This window comes from Phocoena phocoena, chromosome 5, assembly GCF_963924675.1.
Source record: "Phocoena phocoena chromosome 5, mPhoPho1.1, whole genome shotgun sequence".
Lineage (NCBI taxonomy): Eukaryota > Metazoa > Chordata > Mammalia > Artiodactyla > Phocoenidae > Phocoena > Phocoena phocoena.
In genome coordinates, this window is record NC_089223.1 from 42,947,152 (window position 1) to 42,971,235 (window position 24,084).

Here is a 24,084-nt window from a genome sequence, read left to right on the forward strand (position 1 = left end):
AATATTAAATAAATAAATAAATTTATTTAAAAATATAAATAAATAAAGTTTAAAAAGTACTTTTCACACATGGAATAGCGTTTTTCGGCCAAAAATGCATTTCCAGTCGGACCAGGACAGACACTGTTTAGATCTATAAGGAATGAGTGATAGGATCTCACCAGCACTTGCCTCTGTGGGCCCAGTGCTTCATTTCTTTCACCTCCCACTTTGCCAGTCAACAGCGCACCTGCAAGACTGACCCACACCACGTGCTGGTTCCTCACATTCTAAAATAAGGCTGGGGCTTCCCTGTTTGTGCAGTGGTTAAGAATCCACCTGCCAATGCAGGGGACACGGGTTCAAGCCCTGGTCCGGTAAGATCCCACATGCTGCAGAGCAACTAAGCCCGTGCACCACAACTACTGAGCCTGCGCTCTAGAGCCTGTGAGCCACAACTATTGAGCGCGCACGCCACAACTACTGAAGTCCGCGCGCCTAGAGCCTGTGCTCCGCAGCAAGAGAAGCCACCGCAATGAGAAGCCCGTGCAGTGCAACAGAAATTAGCCCCCGCTCACGTCAGCTAGAGAAAGCCTGTACGCAGCAACAAAGACCCAACGCAGCCAAAAATAAATAAATTTATTTAAAAAATAAATAAATAAAATAAGGCTGATCCACACAAAAGAATGAAATAATGTCATTTGCAGCAACATGGATGGACCTAGAGATTATCATACTGTGACGTAAGTCAGAAAAAGACAAATACCATATGACATCACTTACATGTGGAATCCAAAATATGACACAAATGAACTTATCTATTAAACAGAAACAGACTCACAGACGTAGAGAACAGACCTGTGGTTGCCAAGGGGGATGGGGGATGGGGGAGGGATGGAGTGGGAGTTTGGGACTAGTAGACGCAAACTAGTATATATAGAATTGATAAACAGCCAGGACCTACCTACTGTATAGCACAGGGAACTATATTCAGTATCCTGTGATAAACCATAATGGAAAAGAATATGAAAAAGAATTATATATTTACAATTGAATCACTTTGCCATACAGCAGAAATTAACACAACATTGTAAACCAACTATACTCCAGTTAAAAAAGTGAGGCCGATCCTCTGCAGGGGCTCAAATCCTCTGATGAATAAGTGCCACAAACCAGCACCAGTTGTTTCCTGACTTCAGGATCTTGAAGGAAGTTCATTAAAAAGTACACGTTGGAGACAAGATGTTGATTTACAGTAGGGTGATAAAATAGTAAAAGTAGAAGAGGTTCTTACCAAGTTAAAGATGATATTTCTCTTCAAAAATCACGATATAGGGGGCTTCCCTGGTGGCGCAGTGGTTGGGAGTCCGCCTGCTGATGCAGGGAGTGCGGGTTCGTGCCCGGTCCGGGAGGATCCCACGTGCCGCGGAGCTGCTTGGCCCGTGAGCAGTGGCCGCTGAGCCTGCGCGTCCGGAGCCTGTGCTCCACGACGGGAGAGGCCACGGCAGTGAGAGGCCCCCCCAAAAAATCACGATATATTCTAATAAAAAAAAAGAAGAACGGTTTTTTCCCAAAGAGCGAAAAAAAGTTAAGATGAAATTTCTTGAATATAAAAGCAAATATATTCAGAAACTGTATTTTCAAGTAAACATAGAAATTCTGTGCAAGTTCCAAGGAGCATAGAAAATTCCTGGAATGATCATTTTACTCTTTCTAACCCAGAGAAACTGTAACTTTTGATTAGAGTTAAAAATTAATTAAAAATTAATTTCTGAAAATTTGTAAATTCGTAATCATCTTGAGGTGAGGAGATTTTTAGAAGGAGAACTTTATAGGGCTTCTTTAACTGATATAATATAGTTTTATGGGACTAATAAGATTTCAGTAACCGTTGAAAACCTCTTGTAGCTCAACCCCACACCCATTCAGAGAAATATTAAAATGGAATGGGGTGTGTGAGCTTATTATTACTTTCATCTATTTTTCATGTTTTGTTTTTCCTTTTTACTCAATTCCTTTAGAATGAAAACTACAGAGCCACGAATTTTTCATCCTTCCTGGTTTAAATTCTTCTAGCATCCAGGTAATTTAGGAAAAAAGGAGAACTGGAAGGCTATTTAAAGAGATAGGATAATTCTTTTCCAAAGTTAAACATAGAGATCTGAAAATATTCTATATAGAATCATCTTTTAGGGCTCTAATAGGATAATATGCTAATAAAAACCTTGCTTTTATTCTTTTTTTTTTCTTTGAATACAGACTTCTTTGCGACCACTTGACAATTTGTCTCACCAGCCTATACAAGTGCTTGGAACGTGCCTTACGTGCTTAAGAAGCCAGCTTATCAAGACCTCCCATGCTGCTCACTCTGAGTCTGAGTGAGCAAACAGGTCTGGTCTGTGTGCCCTAAAGGCCAGCATTCCTGGGCTCCACCAGACCACCAGGGAAGGGAGCTCTCTGGAGTAGTCAACTTCCAGAAGAGTCTGGGGGAGTGGATTTTTACGCAAGATGTTGTGGGGAGGTAAGGAATCTATTCTGTCAAGTGGAGGAGTCCGTGATTCAGGCTCCAGCTGTATGTGTCTTAGCTTCCCAACTGCAATTCTCAGGAAAAGAAACAGCCTGCATCCTAGGAAATCTCCTTTCATAGTTTCCCAACAACATCCTCTTCTTTGTACACATAGAGTACCGAAGATGCCTCCCTTCATTCACAAAAGGGAGAAAACAATTTATAAAGTTGAGTAACCCCAAGGAAATGGAAAATTCACAAAGACCTAGAAAGTGGGGTTATGAAAATAATTTTTATGCATCTAGTGCCTACTAGGTGACTTGGACTTCCAAACTTTATCTCCAGTCTTTACAACAACCTTATGTGGTCTTCAGTATTCCATTTTACAGGGGAGAAAGCTGAGGTTCGGAAAAGTAAGGTGACTTGCCAACAGTACATACTGCACAGACAACTACCGAGAAGAAATGCTATGGTCTCTCTGACTCTGATACCTGTTTTTGGAGTCAGAAAACCTAGAAAAGCAAGAAAGGGCAGTGGTCATTCCTTAGGTAATCAGTAGTCTCAATATCTGAATAATCATTCTTACTAGCTGCCTAGCCAAAAATTCTGAACCCTGACTTAAGTTTTTTCCCACCAATGACCCAAAAGAAAAAAACCTCTAAGAAGATGAAATAAAATAAAAACTTGTGATTTTTTTCAGTCTGCCTAGAAGCCAAATTCATCCACTCAAATACCAGAGGTGTTAAAAATATCATATATAAGCCCCAAATGAAGGCTCTACCTCTAAGGTAGATAGAGAAAGCCGTTTAGGCAGCTTGTGTAGTCTGTCAATTAATATGCTTTACAGAGTGCAGCAACAAGAAGGCAAAGAATTGTTATGATTTGAGATACTGAAAAAGAAACAAAGACTTTGAATCTCTCAGGCATTTGTTTGACTCTTAGAATAGTGGAATATTCTAGGCTGCTTGCCAAATGAATGTTTGGTTGAATATAAATAAGCTTATTATCATGCATATGTATAAATGTGCTCAATAGAACTGAGGGTTAATAAAACATTTTTCTGTTAAGCAGACCAATATTTTATCAGAAAGAACTATTGTCAGTTTTGCCTGTATTTCTGGGACATTCTTCCATCTTAACTCTCTGAATTCTAAGTACGAGCAGTATTTCCAAACTATTTCATTATACTACAACTTCTTTCTATCAGGAGCCATAGAAAATGCCTGGAATTTAACATGTACGACTTCAAAAATTTCTTTTCGTTTATTGTGAAAAAAAACCTTTGACTTTTTAAACTCCCCTTCCCTGGAATGTGTATCAAATGAAAGTACATTTGGATAATAAAAAGGAAAAAATCAATGCAGTCAAAGCAAAGTTACCTTACAAAGTACCCATTCCATGAGTCTGTACTTAGGATGCCTTCTTTAGTTGAAATGGAATATTTTAATAATAGATTCCTAGAGCGGGAATCATCTCATTATTTCATATGTTCTTTAGTACTCTTCCACTACAATGCAGGGGAAAATGCTATCTTAAAGAGAATAATAATGGTAATCAGTTGACAGATGTATCTGTTCAAAGAACAGATATATTAAATTATGTTGAAATTTAAGTCATAGATCAATCTGCTAGTTTTTTTCAAACCTATAGAGACTGCTTCCCTAATGACATGTGTCATGATCTTTAATTTGTCCTTGTCACATCCAACCATTGTTTCAAGCATGCAGTATACCCCTCTCTCATATTTTATTGCTGAAACTACCTACGTAACTGAGAAATTTGACGATATATAACAGGCTGGTGACATTGATGATGACAGTGATGTGAAGCAGCCATGTAATCTGATAGAATGAAGAGTATTTCACACTATTAACTGAAATTTTTACCTCTGAAACTAGGTGGATCTGGTTATTCATATAGAAAAAGCAATAGAGGAGAAACAGTTATGCATTCTAAGAAGACAGGTAGTTTCTAGCTACATATTTGAGACTTAGAACATTATTTTTCTTCAGTTTTGCTTGTTTGAAAATAGAATAGGTAAAATGGGCAAAAAGGATCACGATATGCACCTAAGAATCAATTATTACTAAAGAGAACACACAAAAAGAGTTTCTAGGAAGAAAAACTGAGACCCTAGATGTCTTCTCTGTTCTCAGCTGTCAGAAGCAACTTTCTGTGACTTTATTAGAATAAATGTATTCTGGAAAATTAGCCATTTCTCTCTCTTTTGTTCCTTTTCCTTTCTTGCCTCTGTTGGGGGTGAGGGTGGGACAGAAAGAGGGACAAGTAAGGGAAGTTACTAGAAAGAATACAATTAGCATTCCCTAGGGCCTTATCTCTGGATAAAGCATCGAACAGAAGTTTGATATCAATCTTTCCTATGTCTTCTAACTATTTTCTTAATGCTCATATAAATGCAGTTTCTCACAATTAATTATTTAAAGGTTGAGTGATTATAGCAAACTACCTATCTGTAGTATTTCACGACACCTACTAACTTAGCATGCTTTCTTATTTCCTATAGACATAATGACATTTGCACATTAAATCCATCCTATTTGAAAGGGAAAGACTTCTACCTTAATGCTGTACAGCAAGAAATTGTATCCAACAATTTGAGCCAAAACAATTTGATAACTTAAGCTCCCTGAATTACATCACCTGAAATAGGACCTTTTCCGAGGGCATACACATGGTACGGTTAACTAATTAAGGATTGTGACACTCTTGTTACATACCAAGGGCTATTAAAAGGGAAGCATCTTTAAACTCTCCTTTCCTTCCCTGGCCTATGGTAAGAAAGACCTACAGAATTACCAAGTAATTAATATTATCCTTCATGCTTATTAAAGGTCAGCAACAGTAAATCAGTTACTAGCAACTTCCTAAAAGTTTAGGACAGGAACCAATAAAGGATGCTATATCAAAACAGAAGCTGCAAGGATAACTTAGCTGCATAGAATGTAATTGCTGAAGTTAAAATTAGCCAGGTCATCTTACTCTTATGGAAAAAAAAAAAACCCTGGGAACCTGGCAACCAAATAAATAGATAGGAACTTCATTCCCATTAATAAGCTTCTTTCAGTTTTGTGCTGAAACATTACTCCAAAGACATACACCTATTAACTCACCAACACTGGTTCCTAAACCAAGTTTGGGTACTCTCCTAATTATTAAAAAGACCGTGACCTTAATAACTATAAGCATGTATTATAGGTATATAATCTGAACATATTAGAATTGAAAATGTCTAATAAGTCGTGTAGTTCAACCCCATTTTTTTAGATGAGGAAACAGTCCAGAGCTGTGACTTGCCCAAGCTCAGTCAGCTATATTTACATTGGTTGTTTACTATATTACTGACCTTTTGTGGGTGGTAAATATTTAATATTTAGTTGTAAATTCTTTTGTCACTTTAGCTAAATATCTTTGATAAAGATTAAGTTCAACTTTATCAAGCAGCATATACTACATGTGTATGAGCAGTTGCTAAATAAAAGTAAAGAATATATAAAAGTCAAAGGTGGTATTGCAGCTAAACATGGAAGACATCCTTTCATTAACAAAGCGTAATTATTCATGATCAAAAAACATTTTAAAACATTTCTTGTACTAACCATTTTGTAGTTTAAACCTAAATTACAACCAGATGATTCTGCCTATTTTCCACTAGGTGGCAATATATCTTTTTCTTTACAGTCGAAATTTGTTCTTCCAGGGTATGATGAAAATTACTTCTTTTGAGTAGTTTTCCTTTTTAGTTGACCCAACTGAAATTAAGACTAAAGAAACCTTAAGAAAGAGGCATAAGGAATTAAAGATGTATTAAGATAGGGAACAGGGTTGTCTTATAAAACCCAGAATTAAAATTAATAAATTTCACTTCACATATGCTCATAATTAAAATTTACATTAAATTTACATGATCACATTAAAAATTTGGTAGTGATTTATTTTTTAATTGAAATCAGGTTTGTTATTTATTGTTAGTAGCAAAAAGCATTGAAAATTTTCTTAGTCCTGTTTAAAACATCATCCTCAAGATTAGGTCATAGCTTTCACTTATTTCCATAGCCTATCTTCCATCAAGATTTTGAAAAAAAAACTCATTAAATCACTTGTGTGTGTGTGTGTGTGTTTAGTTTGTGTCCATACTAGATATAAGTTGGTTCTGAATGAATAATAAGACAAATCCTATTTTCTTTAAAGTCAGATAAGTTTCAGAAAACTTTGACTAATATATTAGCTTTCAAGGGCTACCATAACAAAACAGCGCAAACTGGGGGTCTTATACAGCAGAAATTTCTTTTCTCTCAATTCTGGAGGCTAGAAGTCTAAGATCAAGGTGTTGGCAGGGTTGGTTTCTTCAGAGGCTTCTTTCCACGACTCGCAGATGGCAGCCTTCTCCTGTGTCCTCTCATGGTTGAACGTCTGTGTTGTGTGTGTTCTAATCTCCTCTTCTTACAAGGCCACCAGTCATATGGGATTAGAATCCACCCATATGACCCTATTTTACTTTAATTACCTCTTTAAAGGCTCTATCTGCAAATATAGTCACATTCTGAAGTACTAAGGGTTAGGACTTCAACATATGAATTTAAGGGGGGGAACACAATTCAGACCATAACAACGAGTAAGTCTGTATACACAGAATGCCCCATTTTCTAAACTGAGGTATTGTGGTAGAACCAAAAATCCTAGATTGAAAGTCCAAGTTCTAGAGCTAAGGAAAGACCTTAGAGATTACCTAATCCACTGATTATTGACCCTTGCCACACAGAAGAACTTTTAAAGCACACCAATGCCTGTTCCCAGACCCAGATATTCTGATGAATTAATTTGCAGTGGGATCAGTCATGAGTATTTTGAAAAAACTTCCCAATCATTTCTGAGACCTGAGTAGAGAATCACTGATTTTAGACAAATATTTCCCAAAGGCGGTTAGAGAATCACCCAGAGGGTTTATTAAAATGCAAATTCCTACACATGGGCCATTGCTGTCTTCATTCTGAATCTCCAGAAATGGAGCCATGTCTTTTTTATCAGGTGTCCTAGTAATTATTATGAACCCAAAAGTCTGAGAAGCTCTGATCTAGTCTAACCCTCTCATTTTACAGGTGAAAAGCTTGAGGCTTGGTAAAGTTAGTTCATCCAAGGTCACACAGCTAGAGAACGGCAGAACAAGAAGGAGATTAGATGTTAGATCTGAAATCTAATCTAATTTTTAGCAGGATTCTCTGTTCTAATATAGCACTGTGTGGACATTAAAACGATCTTGTAGCTCTGGTCCCAGTATTAGACTGCATCTACCCTTGAATTCAGGCGTGTCCTGACAAACTTAGAAGCCCAATAGGGCAGGCTTATTACAGTTATATTTCCATTAAAAATGCATTCCAGGGCTTCCCTGAGGGCACAGTGGTTGAGAGTCCGCCTGCCGATGCAGGGGACATGGGTTCGTGCCCCGGGCCGGGAAGATCCCACATGCCGCGGAGCGGCTGGGCCCATGAGCCATGGCCGCTGAGCCTGCGCGTCCAGAGCCTGTGCTCCGAAATGGGAGAAATGGGAGAGGCCGCGGCAGTGAGAGGCCCGCGTACCGCAAAAAAAAAAAAAAAAGAGCCTGTATTGTGTTCAGTGACAATGGGCAACATCAGAACTGATGGGTTATTGTGAATACTGCATTCCTCCTCCACCGTGCTGCCAGGCTTTGCTGGCCACCTCCTCAGATTTAGGCCTGAGTCCTAGGTAGAAGCTGTAGTAACGAGTTAGCAAATTCAGGGAGATGAAGCCAATGGTGGAGACTGTTTCCCTGGCACCAGTAGCTTCTGCAGCAGGAGTCGTTGGCTTAGAATCACTCACCATTAGAAACGGCAGCCTCTGTGCAGGCATCAGCAGAGAAGCAGCAGTGGTTGATCGGTCATCTGGAACAGGGAGCAAACAGGTAGCTCAAGAGATTTTCAATTCTGCTGCTATTACCTATCCAAAATCCATGGGTAAAGAGGGCTTTTAGAAGCTTGGGGTCAGAGTATGAGTTGGTGCAGGCTGTGAACACACATATACAAGTAAGTTGTGACATGATTTTAGAAAACCTAATGTATCGAAATCCAAAAAATAAAAATTAAACCCCTCAGCGGGTGATGATCCAAGAACAGTTAAAAATTTTTCCATAAAGATTTAGCTTAAAGGTTTTCTTTAACAGAGGCTTTCTTATGCATTTATATTGTTTTGTTGTTCAAAGTGACCAAGACTTGAGTGAGAAAAGAAGAGCAAAATGTAGACATGTTATGAAACACCGGAAATGGAAAAAAATCGATCTGAAACAAAGATAGAGCATCACTGAAGAGTTTTTTTTTAATTTAATGTATATTTATAGCACTATAATTCAATTTAGCCTCAGTATTTCAGAAACAGAGCAATTTTCTAGACTGAGGACACACACATTTTACCTTAAGTTTCTATAGGGCTGGTTGCCGTTCTAACCCCTGCACTGTATTTCTCAAAGTGTGCATCGAGAACCACCTGCTCTAGAATCACCTAATGACTATTTAAAATGCAAGATTCTGGGCCCCTCATGAGATCTACTCAATTTTTGGAGGTGAGTTTGAGAATCTGCATTTTTAACAGCTACATAGGTGATGTAGAGATTTCCCTCTCTCTCTCTAGGGCCTCTTTAATCCCGAAGATACTACTTGTCCTCTGCTCTGGGAGCTCTTACTAACTCTTTAATAGAACAGTAATGATAGAAATGATAGCTCTTTCTATCATTTCTGATGAAAATGTCTGAGAATGTGAGTTTCTGGGAATTACTTTCTTTTGGAGCTGTTCTCTCACTGAGTCAATGAAATTGTGAACTTGTTACAGAAGTCCTCTTTTTTACAGTATCTTTACCTGATTTTCCAGTTGACTATGCTCCTGGGTCCCTGAAAAGGCCGTTGTAAAGAACCGATATGACACGGACTCAGAAACTGTACATATTAAACTTTAAGTTTCTTCTCCTGAAATGTGTTCAAAGGAAAGCCACCATCCCAGAAAAGAGAAATTTGTGTTATCTGAAATCCCAGGTTCCTGTTTTTGAGCTGCTATAAAATTGCCTTAATACCAAAATAGATGTATTTTGAATATTTAAAGGATTTAAGAAATTCAGATGTGAGCTGCTGGCAATCTTGTAACTTGATGAAACTTGTCTTACCATGCTATTATCTTTACTATGCGTGGAATTAGATTTTTGAAAGGTAGGTTTTCTAAATATCTCCCTGGTTTTAAGTTTAGACATGTTTGCAAGCTTAATAAACACTTTCAAGTGCAGTCTCAAAATCAAAGATCTCTGATTTGAAAGCAGTTTTAGGCATTATCACCCCCAAAGAGAAGTACCTCTGCATACCAATGTCTCATCTTTCCTTAGATTGTTCCAAAATTAGAAATTAAGCCCCAAAAAGCAAACGGAGGAAAAAACACCTTCAAGTCAATTCAAATTTTTTTCTTCCTATTTATTCACACTGGTGGGAATTTTCTCTACCATCTCTTTGCTGGAGGGGAAAGGACTAAGGGAGATCTAATAAAGCCATAAGGCAGAAGCAACTGAGGATGAGAGGTTCTGAGATGGAATTCAGAGAGCACATTAAATGTCCATGAAGATAAACTTCATGGCATTCACTATTTACCTCTATCCAGCCCTGCTAAAGCAAATAGTTTAACATACACTCTCTCCAAAAGGATTTTAATGGAGAAGTCTGATTTACCCCTCTTTCTAGGAGGGATCCTGCAGTAATATTTCCTCCTTTTTTTTTTTCCTGCGCCTCCATTTTGGACCCCCTGAACCTAGAGAATCCTATGGATACTAAGATTTTTCTAACTGCATGATTTGCATCATTTTGGGGGCTGGGTGTCGCTGTTTGGCTGTTTTTCTTTTTCAAAGACCCAGTGAAATCTTGCCAGAGGGGAAAACAGATCTTACTTCGTTTGTTTGTCTGGGAGGAAAAAAGTCATCAAATGTGTTTTTTTTTTTTTTAAGTTGCATGCTTCACCAAAAAAGTTACTAAATACTGAAAAGTCTACTTTGAGTTCTACAAGCAATAGTGTAACACCAGCACACCCAGCTGAGATGAATCCCCAGAGAAAAGTGTAATCATGCTACATTTTCCCAGATTCCAAAGAAGATTCCCCCAAAGAAGATGTGCTCTGGGTTGCTGGTCAAGGGTGTGCCTGTTTTCTGGATTTCTCCTCTGAAACCCACAGTCCAGCTTTTCTCCAGAAAAAAAAAAGGGGGAGGGGGCTGGGATGAAAGAAATTTGGAATTGGTGGCTAGACATCTGAAAAGAAGTGAAGGGACAAAGAACTGATAGAGTTAGTTATTTTTCTCCTATGATTTTTTCTTCCAAATCTCATTCCTGTTCTTGGTTTACAAAGGCTCTTAATATTTCCCTGAAGAATTTACTCCCTGGAAGATTTGGGAAAGAGAAGAAGATAGTGTAGGTACTCTTCAAATCTCCATTATAAAGGAGGGGAAATGTACAATAAAATAATGCATTCTAGCTCAAGGTCCATTTAAAGACACTAAAAAACGTGAGCTGGAGTCAGGGCCCCCTTCTAATGACATTGACTCATTTTTTAGTATCATTCATGGATCCCCATGATCTGCAGACCCAGAGTTGTCTTCATTAAGCACTGAGACATCTTTCTAAGCAAGATGTCCTTTGTTACATGGTACTCAGGAAGAGAAATGGGCTACTCTTCTACATTTTGATCATCTTTTCTACGGCAAGGCAAATTATAGCTAGGACTCCTCTTATAGCCCATTTCATTCTTAGTGTTTTGATTGCATATAAGTTTTAAGTGCCGGGAACACATGGTACTCATAGTTTAAGATTATTCTAACTAAGGCAATTAAAACTACATATCCCTGGATGGTTTGCTTGATTTTATTTCTCAAATATTTTTTTCAGTGACCCTTCTGTAAGTTTGGAACATAAGGAAGAAGCATTGAGTAGTTAAATACGCATCCACAAAATCAAACCAGTTGTTACTCCCACCTGTGCTTAAAAATGAGCAAAGGTCATTAAAGAAAGTCAAGACCACAGAAGATTTCTTATAGTGGTTCCTGAGGATTTCTTATAGAGGTTTCTGACCACCTGAGGAAGATAAGTTGAGGCTAAAAGTATATCTCTTTCACCAACTGCGAAGTCAATCGTGTATAATAGCATCAAAGCTTCTACATGAACGATTTTATTTGCTTTTCAAGACACATCTGTGTGATAAACCCAGAGGTAGTATTATTCACAAGTTCAAGTAAAGTAAACTGAGACACATAGATGGAAGGGTCACAAAATTCGGACAGGCTTTCTGACTTAGGAGCCACTATTCTTTCCATTACATTCTGGTATTGCATCTCAGCTTTCTGTTCCAAGATGACAGCCATACCAACAACACAATCCTAAAACTTGACGGAGTGGGACCCTTAGGAGGTTTCCTCCTGGGTAGGTTGTGAGAATTAAACCAGGTCAACATACGAAAAGTACTTAGAATAGTGTCTACCAGTTCTGTGTCTATGTGTGTACTAAGATGGATATGTACATTTGTATACGTGAATACATATATGTGCACATAATATATACATATATGTGTAAATATATACTATGTGTGCAAACATGCATACATATATATTCCAGTACACACACACATAACTTGAAAAGGGATAAGTAAATAACAGTTATCATAACCAGGTTAGCTATTCAAGTAGAACACCTTACCAGACCTCTAAACCTAGAGAGTTTTTTTTTTTTTTTTTTTTCTGGTACGCGGGCCTCTCACTGCTGCGGCCCCTCCCGTTGCGGAGCACAGGCTCCGGATGCGCAGGCCCAGCGGCCATGGCTCACGGACCCAGCTGCTCCGCGGCATGTGGGATCCTCCCGGACCGGGGCACGAACCCGTGTCCCCTGCATCGGCAGGCGGACTCTCAACCACTGCGCCACCAGGGAAGCCCTAAACCTAGAGAGTTTTTAAAAAGAACTTTTTATAAGAACTTTTACTTCAGGTTCTTCATCCTCTAGTCCTGGAGAATAGACATGTTTCTAAAAAGTTTTAAGTCCAATTTAAAATAAGAAAAGCAAAATTTGTCTTAGGAATAGGATCTGTGAAGCAGACAGCCAGAGAGTGCCCCTTCTGCCCGCCCAGCCAGATTACGGAGCCAGCAGGCACTCAGGTCCACCGGCCTAACACTTATGTTTCTGTCTCATCATTCTAGGCTTCATGGCCCACCTGTCAACCAAAACGCATTTGGAAGAGGAAAAGGAGGTGGCCCAGCTTCTCACCCATCCCCAGTTCAGTTTCTGGGCTGAACTGGGAATGGTGTGAGGTATTTCTACACCCCCTGGAGGTATTTTTGCACCTTCAAGGGACGACAATATTTCCAAGCAAGGCCAAAAGCACATCAGTTCAAAGGTAAGGACGGCTGCTTCCTCTCCTTGGAGGAACTGTTCAAGAAGGGACACACACGTGTGTGGGTTGGGGGGTGGGTGTTAGGGGGGGCTGTCTGGGTGGGTACTGGCATTTGCCCGTCTCTTTGAAAACCCGGGTAGGGTGTGCAGTAGTCCTCAATGCCCAGTAAATTGACAGTGCAGTCTCCCGTTGGTCTGGTGAGACTACCATAGGAGTTAGTTGCCTGAATGATTGAGAATCAGCAAAGAGGGGTTTCCTAATAAAACTCCAGGAAAGATCTCAAATCTCCAGAAGTACTTAAGAGACGGAAAAGAGCGTGGAAGTCAGGAGGGATCGAGGGAAGGGGAAACGGGAGATACCACAGAATAAGCTAACCGATTGCAGAATATGGGATTGGGCAAGGGGAGAAAAAAGAAATCTAAAGCCTTTTTTAGATTTGCTCATGGATCCTCGGTCGCCGCGCTTGCCCGCGCTAGGTCGGTCGGTCGGCGATGATTCGCTTACGCGCCGAGTCTCCGCGCCGCCGAGGGCTGAGGGCTGCCACAGACCTGGGCTTGTGCGCCTCCCTAAGGGCATCTGCCCGGGGCCCTGCAGACCAGTCGTGAACTCCTCCACCCGAGCCGGCTGCACGGTCCTAGCGGGCGGAAGGGAGTCTGGGCCGATCATGGACAAGGATGGAGAAAGAGAGGAGAAGCCCCTGACTCACGAGGCGAGGCCGCTTTGGGGCCCTCGGAGTCGGGGGAGTAGGGCGTGCACTTCCTGGTCGTTTTCTGGGTATGACTTGTCCCGGGTGACCCAGGTTTCCGCGCTGGGGGTCACGCTCACTGGACAGGGCGCCTAAAGAGATAAGCTGCGGGGAGGGCAAACTTAATAGAGGACGGAAAGCGGGCGGTGCACAGCGGTTCAGAGACGGGAGTGGGAGGGAGAAATGCGCCATGCCGCTGGACCCCTGTCCCTTCACCTCCACCGAGGCGCCCGACTGCGGCGGCTGCGGCAGCACGTGCTCGAAACGGGCTGGCCCGCGGGCGCTAAGGCTACACAAGGTCCTCTGGGCCTCGGAGAGCCACAGAGCCTAGGAGTGGGCCCAGGACCTTGGGAACTTTCCCAGGGGGGTCCGGTTTCGGTCTCGGCTCTCCAGCGCCTGCGAACAGGTGCAGAGATGTGCGTGCATTCTTTCCCCAACCCTCCGGTTTCCGCACACCTGTACGCGTCAGCTACACTCTGTAAGCTCATCTTGGGAAAATAAAGGCGTCCCCCCTCCCACTCGCAAACGCCCAAAGAGGAGAGGGGTTCGCAATCCGCGCAGAGAGCACGCTTGGAGATCGCAGACGCTAGGCGCCGGGTCAATCTCAAGCATTCTGCCCCTGACTGGGACACAGCAAATGCTGGTGCGGCAGCCGCTTGAGCGGCCTTTTCCCCAGTCTTAGGGACGTGCGATTTCGGCAGGCACTCGGAGCTCAGGCCCCCAGCCTGGACTTCACGGCACCAGCCTGCTCCAAGCCTGCATGACCCTGTGACCTTGTTTGCTCCGCAGCTGGGTGCAGACATTTACGCCTACGGCTTCAGCCAGCAACCTCAGCTAGCTTGGCAGATGAGTGGGGTTATGGGATTTTAGAAACTCTCATTTGACAAAGTTAAGATACATCCAAAAGCTTGAAAATGCAACATTAAAATAAAACATTTCTCAGTTTGTCTTGGCTGAAGGCAAAACTAGCTTTGGGCACCCTTCCCCTACTGCTTCCAGCCAAAGAAAGTCTTGTAAGCAGACAGGTCAGCAAAACTGCCCAGCCCTAAAGTGTCTGCCATTAACACACCTACCTGGATTGCCTGGGCATTAGCTCAGCCAAGGCTCGGCTTTCTTCCTGATTGTGTGATTAAATTAATGACCATATAAAGGAAAACACGGGGAGCTCAAAATTGTCTACATGCATTCTTCAAAAAATAAGATTCTACACTATGGGGAAGTCTTTTTCAAAAAGCAGTATTTACTTACTGTTTCTGTAGACCTAAGTTCATCTTTGAATCCCCAACATGTAATAAGACTAGTGAAAGAAAGATTCTGGAAGGATGGGACAGAAACAGAGAGGCATTCCAGGGTTTTTGTTTGTTATTTGGTTTTTGTTTTTAAGTTAGGCCCTAGGCAACCTGGGTTGGTTGGTTGGTTTTTAAGAAACTTTTGCTCTAGAGATCCACTAGTGTTCCAGGCATGGACAATTTAGTCAGCCTCTCAGGCATAGTGGTTTAAGGATCTCTTGCGGCCCACCTTCCATTTACCTCCAAATATCTTTCTCACTTCTTGCCATCAAATTTACTCCAAAGCAATCTTGGCCTTTTCTCTAGAAAGCCTCCTTTAGATTTAATTGGAACCTATTAGACCATTAGAAAAAACAATTCTCCAGTGCCAGAAGTGCTTTAAAGATAGCAGAACCTGTCTCACTCATTGTACAGATAAGAAAACAAAAATGCAGGTAAATTAATGATACCAATAATGATGCAAGGTCATACTCGTCATGCAGAGAAGAGTTAGAACGGGAATTTTGGACTGTTCTTTCTTCTCATCACACTTTGCTGGGGATTAGTGTTTCAGATCACCTAACTGTTGCCTAGGAAAAGTGAGATCAGGCCTCAAAGAAATGTAGCACAAAAAGTACTTGGATAATCTTAAGAAAGTCAACCTGCTTTTTCCACCAATCACACTATGGATACATCTCTTTGCCTTACCCCTGGTCTCTACCTGCCTAATGGTAACTTGTTATGTAGTCCTCTTAAGATAATGAAGGTTTCAAAATCCTTTTAGGGAAAACCATCGAAGGCCTGCAATGAGACCTTGTGCAAGTTTCACATTGCAGAACTTTTCACAAATATCCGTCTTCTGACATAGGGGAGGGTTGGCAAGATGTGAAGGAAGGAACTACAAATGGGAAAGAACACCTCTCGTGATAGATAAAACAGTGTAATATTGGTTTCTAGAGCACCTATGGAGTGACTCTGAAGATGTCCATGGATTAAGTACAAGCTACCCTAAGACCTAAAGGATCATCATTCATTTGGTTTTGCATCTAATGGTTTCTGGACATACCACATACACCTACATACATACACTCTGTTTCAGAACTGTTGTCACTATATGAAGAGTACAGAGGGACATTTCATAAGACAAAGGGCAGGGAGAGGAGGAAAGTTCTCAAGGTCTTCTGTATTGTAATGCTCCAGGGCTAGTTTTTTTCCAGAGGCTGTGCAGCTGTTCAAGTCTGTGCAGGGAAAACTGGGCCAATACATACACTACCATGGCCATTTCACCTTGGTTTCTAAAGAAGCTCTCCATAGAGTCTCTTAATGGGTAATGACAGAAAGCTGAAGGGTTCTAGAGCACAAGATACTCTTCCATGTAGGCATCACTAGTAGAACCTAAAGTGGGCTTTTCACCTGGTCTCCCTGATCCAGGTCTGAAAATTATTTGTCTTTGGCCACTTGTGAAAATGCTAGTTATCCTGCTGCTGAAAAGAATGATGACATCCCAGGGACAGGTTAGCTTCATGGCAGGCATCTTTGTTTAGATGATTTGTCCTTTGATCAAGAAGCTCAACACTCTCCAGATAAAGATTTTCCAAATAATAATCAGACTTTGTCTTCTCACTTTTAGGCTCAAAACTGGCTTAGAGTAAATAATACAAGTAGGGTAGGGTTTATCGTTCCTCTGTTCTGCAGTTTCTTCCCCTCCTTTTCGGGCACTCAATGAAATATATATGGTATATACTCAGAGCGTAGCCCTTAGCTACAAAAAACATTTTAAAACACCTTCCCAATAATTGCTTTGAAGAAAATAGTCATTTATTGTCAAAGCATCCAACATATCCAGATAATCTATATAAAGTTTAATAAATCTTTCCAGGGATAAAAGAAACACATAACTATTCAGACTCCATTTCACTGGCACAAAATTACACTTTGTATTAAAAGGAAATACATATTTACATAATGATGACATTCTTCATTGAAGTCCATAATCATTTCATGACACATGCACTTCCCCCTGGAAACTTAAATTGAATGGTGACCCTCTTTTTATTTGTTTTGCTTATTTTTGTAGGAACACAAACTGTAATCAAGAGATGCAGAAAGCATCTCACCCTCCTCCTTTACTTTATATCTAAAATAAATTTTGCCCTTACATATTATTCCATCTAAATCGTAAGTGCTTAATAATTTAAGTAGAAACGTATGACAAATGCATCAATATGTTGCAATATATGACATTTTTAAAAATGTACTTTGTTTTGGGGAAAGTGAAAATACGTGCATTCAAAAGAAAACCTCTTAAACACCCCACCCAAAAATCCACCATCTTGTCTCGTGTGTGTGTGTGTGTGTGTGTGTGTGTGTGTGTGTGTAGTGTAGGTCACGGGTAAACACTTGGATGTAAAGGTTGGGGGGGCAGAGCACGTGTGTGAGTGTGTGTGTCTGGGTGCGATGCTTCAGGTCACAAGGAGGTGGTGGATGTCCTCGTGTGTTTGCTCCTGCAAGGCTCGACTGTGCGTGTGCGCGCGTGGAAAGCTGGAGTCCTTTCCGTGTCAATTATGCGAAGTCATGTGCCTGGAGAGGTGGTGGCGCTCCCTGAAGGACTCATTGCAAATGGGGCACTTGAGTTTCTCCTCCCGTCTTCGTTTCACCAAGGGCTCCATGGCGTACTCCTTTTTGTGATGCGACCTCATGTGGTACACCAGGTCGGAGGTCATGCGGAAGGAGGCATTGCACTTGGCGCACCAGTTCTGCGCGGGCAGACACAGAGAGGTGAAGGAGGGCGGCAGCAGCGTGAGCGCCGAGGGCAGCTGCAACTGCAGGGGCCCCGCGGCCGCAGCCGCCGCGGCCGCCGCGGCGGCGGAGCTCTTGGGCCAGAAGGCGGTGGCGTAGAGGAAGGGGCTCTGTTTGGGCAGCCCGCCGCCGCCACCACCACCGCCGCTCGGCAGAGACCCGCAACCTCCGTTCAGGTCCGCAGCTCCTTGGAGCTTCACGGCCAGAGGATCGGAGGCGGCGGGGTACAGTCTGGTGGGGCCCACACCGTCTCCGGGGTGGCAGGGCTCGAGCGCGCTCAGCTTCTGGCCCAGCACCAGCGGGGACAGCTGCGAGAAGGAGCGCGCCGGCTGCGAGAAGGCGCTTTTGCGCTCGTCCGACGCTGCGCCCTGGCCGCCGCCCACCCCGCCCGCGGCCCCAGCGCCTGCACCGCCCCCTGCGCCGTTGCCGCCCGCACCGCCCAGCTGCTGCACTGAGGTGAAGGCGCTGCCCCGCGCCGGGCTACCGCCCTCCAGCCGGCCGGGCAGCGCTCCCCCGGGCCGCGGGGCCAGCAGCTTCTCGGAGCCAGCCGGCGACGCGGCCACGGGCGTGGAGGAGCCGCCGCCGCCCGCGTCCTGCTCCTCGGCGGCCATGCTCCCGCCGTCGGCGCCCGCCTCCTCCTGCACACCGGCCGCTCGGGCCGCCTTCTTCACCTCCACGAAGGCGCTGCGCTTCGCCTCGCCTGTCTCCGGGCTGGGCGGCGCGAACAGGCGGCTGTTCTCTTCCAGGCCGAAGTAGCTGCCCGAGGCGCGGTACTGTTGGGGCGTGCACACCAGGTCCTCCTTGGAGGCGGGCGGGGGCCGCTCGGCGAAGCGGCCCCTGCCCGCCACCAGCCCCGCGCCGCCGCCGCTGCCCTCCGCCGCCTCCTCCGGGAATTTCCTCTTCCCTTTGCCCACGCCCGCGGCGTTGCCGTCGGGACTCAGCTCCGCCCCCTGGTGGTCGCTGCAGCCGCTGAGGCTCCTCACTGGGGAGCAGCTGCTGGCTCCCCCGGAGTTCTCCAGCTCCCGCGCCAAGTTGTGAAAGTCCGTGGACGGCTTCGCGCTGCTGCCGCCGCCGCCCGCCGCAGGCGGGTTACCGCCCTCGGGGGAGGGGGCCGGGTAGTGGTGGACCGGGCCGGCTTTGCAGAACTTGGGGCTGGGACCCAAGGGTGCCTCCTGCGGCTGCGGCGGCTGCTGGTCCTTGCCGCCGCCGCCGCCCCCGTGATCCTTGGTGCCCACGCCGCTGCCTTGCTCCTCTCGGGGGCTCACATCAACGCTGTGAAGTCTCTTGGGGCAGCGGAAGCGCAGATGCGCCACATAGGGAAACTCAAACTGGAAACGTTGGCTGCATTCCAGGCATGTGTAAGGGGACGACCCTGCTTAGTGAGCAAACACCACATACACACAATTGCGCGCGCGCGCGCACACACACACACACACACACACACACACACACACACACCACATGATTACTCAGCATCGTTTCTAGGCCAGTTTGCCATCACCCCCTTCACAAAGCCACCTTCGCTTCTCAGGGCCTGAGTGCCTGAGTACAGAACATCGTGAAAGACCCGATCTAACTTTCCCTCATGATTTGAGGGGAGTGCAGTCATTAAGCCAAGCGTGCCCCGAGTTATCCTCACCTAGCTGTCCCAGCTTCATTCCGGACTATATCTCAGAAGCTCCCTATGAGGCACTCCAAGGGAGGAAAGGCGCGCCGAGGCGCCAGAGTGAGCCCCGCCGCTCCCTGCGTCGTTCCCCCGCTAGCTAAGGGCCCAGACGCAGGTCGAGAGCCAACCTACCATTCATTTTGCTGTGGGATCTAGAGGGGCAGAGCAAGAGTAACTCAGTCAGTTCTTTCCCGTACCAAACTAATAACTCCTCATCTTTGGCAATCCTGCGGAGAGAGCGGTAAAACAGCTGTCCGTTTTTTATGTAGGCTTCAAGGTTCTGCTCTTCTTTATCTCTGGCTGATTGGACCAAACGCAGCCACATCAGACCTTCTGAGGAACCATTCGCCGCTGAGGTGTCTACCTACAGTTTAGAAAAAAGAAAGAATACAAGAAGGAAGGGGATGAGGGAGGGAAACTCTTGTGAGAGAATGAAGCCACAGGAGCCAGGGCCGTTTCCTCTGTTATTCTTTCCCAAAGAATTATCTGAGGTCAAGCTTCCAAAAACTTGACCCGAGTTAACAGCCATCCTCATGTTTGTGGCCGGCAGGCAAGATAATGTTCCTAGAAAGCTGCATCAATTATGTAGATTATTTAAGTCATCGTATATTGGTTGAACACCAAATTAGCAAATTTCTTCTTACAATTCAAATTAGTGTTAACCTCTTGAGAATTGATTGCTAAATTATATCACGTTGCAAAAGTATGGGGAATTTTCTTTGTTTTAGAAGTAAAAAGCAGGCTTAGGTTTTAAAAATTATTCTGTGGCATTCACTCATCTTCCTAATTTTGGCTTAAACAATTAATAGTTCTTTGTAAAGAAAGAATAGGAAGTGAGAGGACTTTTCACACTCAAACATATGACTTTAATGATGTTTCATTGTCAAAACATTAACATTTTTATTTAAATACAAACTCTAGGCACTAGCTAGCTTAACCAGAAAGAGTAATATTCCAGGGAACAAGAGGCCTCTGGGATTGGAAGGCAAATGCACCCAATATTTATAATAAAAGTACTTATAGCAAGTACTTAGTATGCAAATAGCCTCAACCCTAGTGAAACCTCCCAAAATGTTAAGGAAGTGGTGTTCATCTCCAGGAAAGCCCAGAATTGAGGCACTGATTTAGACATATCTGGCATTCAAAATCAATTTTTGTCACTTATTTTGGAAAACCAGTTGACAATACTTCTGAGTTTAATTTTGCTTTTCTAATTTTTGGTGTGTAAAATAGAATGGCACGTATCATTGCATTTTCTACATTCAGAACCTGTCTCAGCTTGCCATTAGAATGATTCTTAGTCCATTTTCAAAAGGATATTACCTTCATAACCCTACACAGCATCGGCCAAGACTTACCCGGAAGATATAAGGGACCGTTCTCTTGTCGGTGGACTTGAGAGCTATGAAAGCTATGCTGTCGTACAGGGAAGTATGGCTCAGGACGCAGGGACCGAATATAGCATTCTCAGGGATGTCGCAGGTGGTGTAAACGCTGGTAAAAATATCTGTCAGACATTGTTGGACAGCTTTGGCATCTCCATCCCAGATGCCTCTCTGGATGCCCGAATCCTCCATCACTGAAGACAGATACACAGGACAATTGAAACGAGTTACATTACTCCTTTTGCCTCTCTGAATCCAGGCAGAACGTTTTGACTACTAGACAGATTTTTCTTGAATTCGCCTGGTTTTTGCATCGCTCTTATTTCAAAAATAAAGCCAATGGCAGATTAAATCTGGCATATTACAAAGATGCCAATGAAGAGTACTTTCTTTTCCTTTAAAAATTATTTAAAAAAATTGTGATGGGGGAGCTCAGAGCGGACTGACTGCTAGAGAGAAAGAAAAACTGGGCTAGGAAAGAGAAGATCGCTTTTTTCATTACCTTGGGGGAAGATGGGGGGAGGGAGAAAGAAGGGAAGAACAATAGGATTTTTTACTAGCCTATAGACTTTCCAGACTGAGAGAAACTTCTAACCCTTGGGAGAAAGCTCCTCTCTTCTACTCTTATGTATTGAACTGGGCGCCAGGGAGCTGATTTTATTCTATTTTTTCTTCCAAAGAGGGGAGCAGCATTTGCGAGCAGGCGGAGACAGCAGAGCATGGCGAATGGATTTCAAGTAGAGTGTCAGGGCCACTGATTCCATGTCAGCTAACCTTTCTCTGCAGCCTACAAGAGGGGACGTGTGTCTGCTCATTTCCATAATCCAACACTGTCCCTCCGAGGGCTTTCATTAAAAGCAGCAAGCAGAGGTAATTATTTTTTTCTCGACACGCTTATTTATGGATGAGGGTGAATCCCAGTTACCTTGTTAGACAAGGGGGTGGATAGAGTCGCATGTGCCTCATGAAGTGTGTAGGTATAAGGCAGGACTGAAGGGTCCCCAGTCTGAAATACCGCGTGTGTCATGATTGGTAAATGCTCACTCCCCCAGATAGGACCTTGTCTGGGCAAGAGGGGGCAGCCCCGCTTGAGTAGACCTCGGTGGGCTCTCCAGCTGTTTAATCCGCAGTAATTCAGAAAGTGATGCCCCGATGGAGAGCTCTCTATTATTAAGCTGTCATAAGGAGACATTTTCCTTTCTTTGCCACTGGACACCCTCCCACACACACACAAGACTTATCATTAAACAAACAAACAAACAAAACATATTTAAATTTTAAAGTGGCTTTAAACTAACTGCATTGTTTACTCTTTCTGACTAAGAGATTCCTCCAAGTTGTTTTTTTCCCTAATAACGTCTCCATAGGCAGTTATTTAAGTATGTTTTGTACAATTTAAGTAGCAGGAAAGGGAAACCTAATTTTATTCCTCAGAAGCTGTTCTTCATGGAATAATATTAGTCATGTTCATTTTTATCTTAATGTCTATTAACCAATTAATCTTGCAAATGTGATTACAAGGTAGTGCTTTTATTTATTTATTTTTCTTTCCAGCTAACAGAGCATGAAACTTTGGTCAGCCTCTTTTCCATTCACTCTGCTGCATCCCCCAAATGTCAAGTATGGGCTGTATATGCCAGGCAGGAATAAGAGAAATTATCCATACAGTAGAAACTTACTTTATTATGCTACAGCATCTATCCCTGGGCATTTTACCCAACACAAGGTAGCCCTTCTGATTCCAACTGCAAATTTAAATACATTTTAAAAAAATCCCTCAGAATCTCTCAGAACCTCCTTTTCAACGGAATCCTATTCTCTCCTTTTCAATTTCCTCAATTCAGCGTTTTATGCTCCAATTTTTCTCTTCCTTTTAAGTCTCTTTCACACAAGCGTTTCATTGTGCCGAGAGGTCGCCCCGTCACTTCGGGCAACAGCAGGGACCAATCATTAAAATGCAGTTCTACCTAACAATACGGTGAAAAGATCCTCGCTACGCCGCGCTAATAGGGGTTCGCGTCGCCACGGCGGCCGCCACGAGCCTCGAGTCGGTCACAATACAGCTGGGCGAGAGCCTGGGCTCTGCCGCCCGCGCGCGGTCGCCTTTGCCACCTAACCTTTCACAGTTCTGCATCCTCCTCTAAGCCCGCGTTCTCAGACGCCCGGGGGATCCTCCCAGAGCCCGCTGGGCTCGCCGAAAGCCGTCGCTGCCGCCGGCCGCTCGCCCTCCCCCGTAGGCAGGCATTGTCTGGCGGCCGCGCGCTCCCCAGTCGCTGGCTTCTTCGCCAAAGGGCTCTCCACCCCTCCTCCCTTTGTATAACCCTATTGGCAGTAGAGATCCCGTCAATAATTACCCCCCCACCCTTTCTGGATAATGAGAAGACGGAGGACAAAATGTTCCACTCTCCCCACCAAACCTGCCTTCTTCCCATCCTCCTCTCCCATCAATGCAAATAGACTTACCAGGAATAAGGTCAGGATCAAATCGCCCAAATAAGGCCACCTGGAACCGGGAGATGCAATCGAGTGTTTCTTCTGCCTACTGTATCAATGTATTTCCATGTCAAGAGGTGTTGGTGTTGCTGTCTTGTAGGCTCTGCCTAAAGAGAGGAGAGAGAGATGGAGAGACGTGGAGAGAGAAATGAGGGGAGAGGAGAGGAGAGAGAGAGAGTTGTACAGATGGACCCGATGCAGTGACTGACTGGCACGCAGACACACACTTTTTGTTTGCTGCACATAATCTGCCCAATGACGCGTGACAGCCCACGTCCCCTCCCTTTAACTCTTTGCTGGTCTGGGCGCTCCCTACGGCGGCGCCGCCTGCCTGGAAACCTCTCCGGCCTGCCCTCGCCCCGCAGCCCCGAGCGCTTTCGCCAAGTGGCAACGCCTCTCCTAGTGCGGCCCGGCCCGCCTCCTCCTAAAGCCTCGGCCCTCTGAGAGTGGTGGTGGTGGTGGTGGGAATCAGTTTTGGGGTCGGAAAGGGAAGTACCAAAAGACCTGGAGAGGGCCTTTTCCCGTTTCGCTTGGCACCTGGAGAACCTCTGGCAGACAGCTGGCCACTCAGCGCGCGCACGGATCCCGCGCGCATTGCCTGAGTCTGAGTTCTGTGAAGGGAAAGGGGGCTGCGGTTTAGCCCCGAGGGATTCTCTGGCCCTCCAGCCGCGGCTGACACGAGCAGTTAGTTGCCTGGGGGTGATAAACCGGCGTCAGCTCTCTCCAGGAGCGCTCACACTACCAAGCCCTCACGAGCAAGATTCAGAAAGGGTGCGCTTTGGTGAGAACTTGGCTCAGTCTTTCCTTGAACA

At 44.1% G+C, this 24,084-nt stretch overlaps 1 protein-coding gene across 1 annotated transcript; it reads right to left on the minus strand.

The window, feature by feature from the left end:
- Positions 1 to 17,487: 17,487 nt before the first annotated feature.
- PRDM8 (PR/SET domain 8) lies at positions 17,488 to 23,478 on the minus strand. Its single transcript, XM_065878154.1, has 4 exons — positions 23,243 to 23,478; positions 20,753 to 20,973; positions 19,527 to 19,758; positions 17,488 to 19,100 (listed from the first exon to the last, which is right to left on the minus strand). Exons 2-4 carry the CDS (start codon positions 20,969 to 20,971, stop codon positions 17,488 to 17,490), a joined length of 2,064 nt encoding a protein of 687 aa, XP_065734226.1. The 5' UTR covers positions 20,972 to 20,973; positions 23,243 to 23,478.
- Between the last annotated feature and the right edge of the window lie 606 nt (positions 23,479 to 24,084).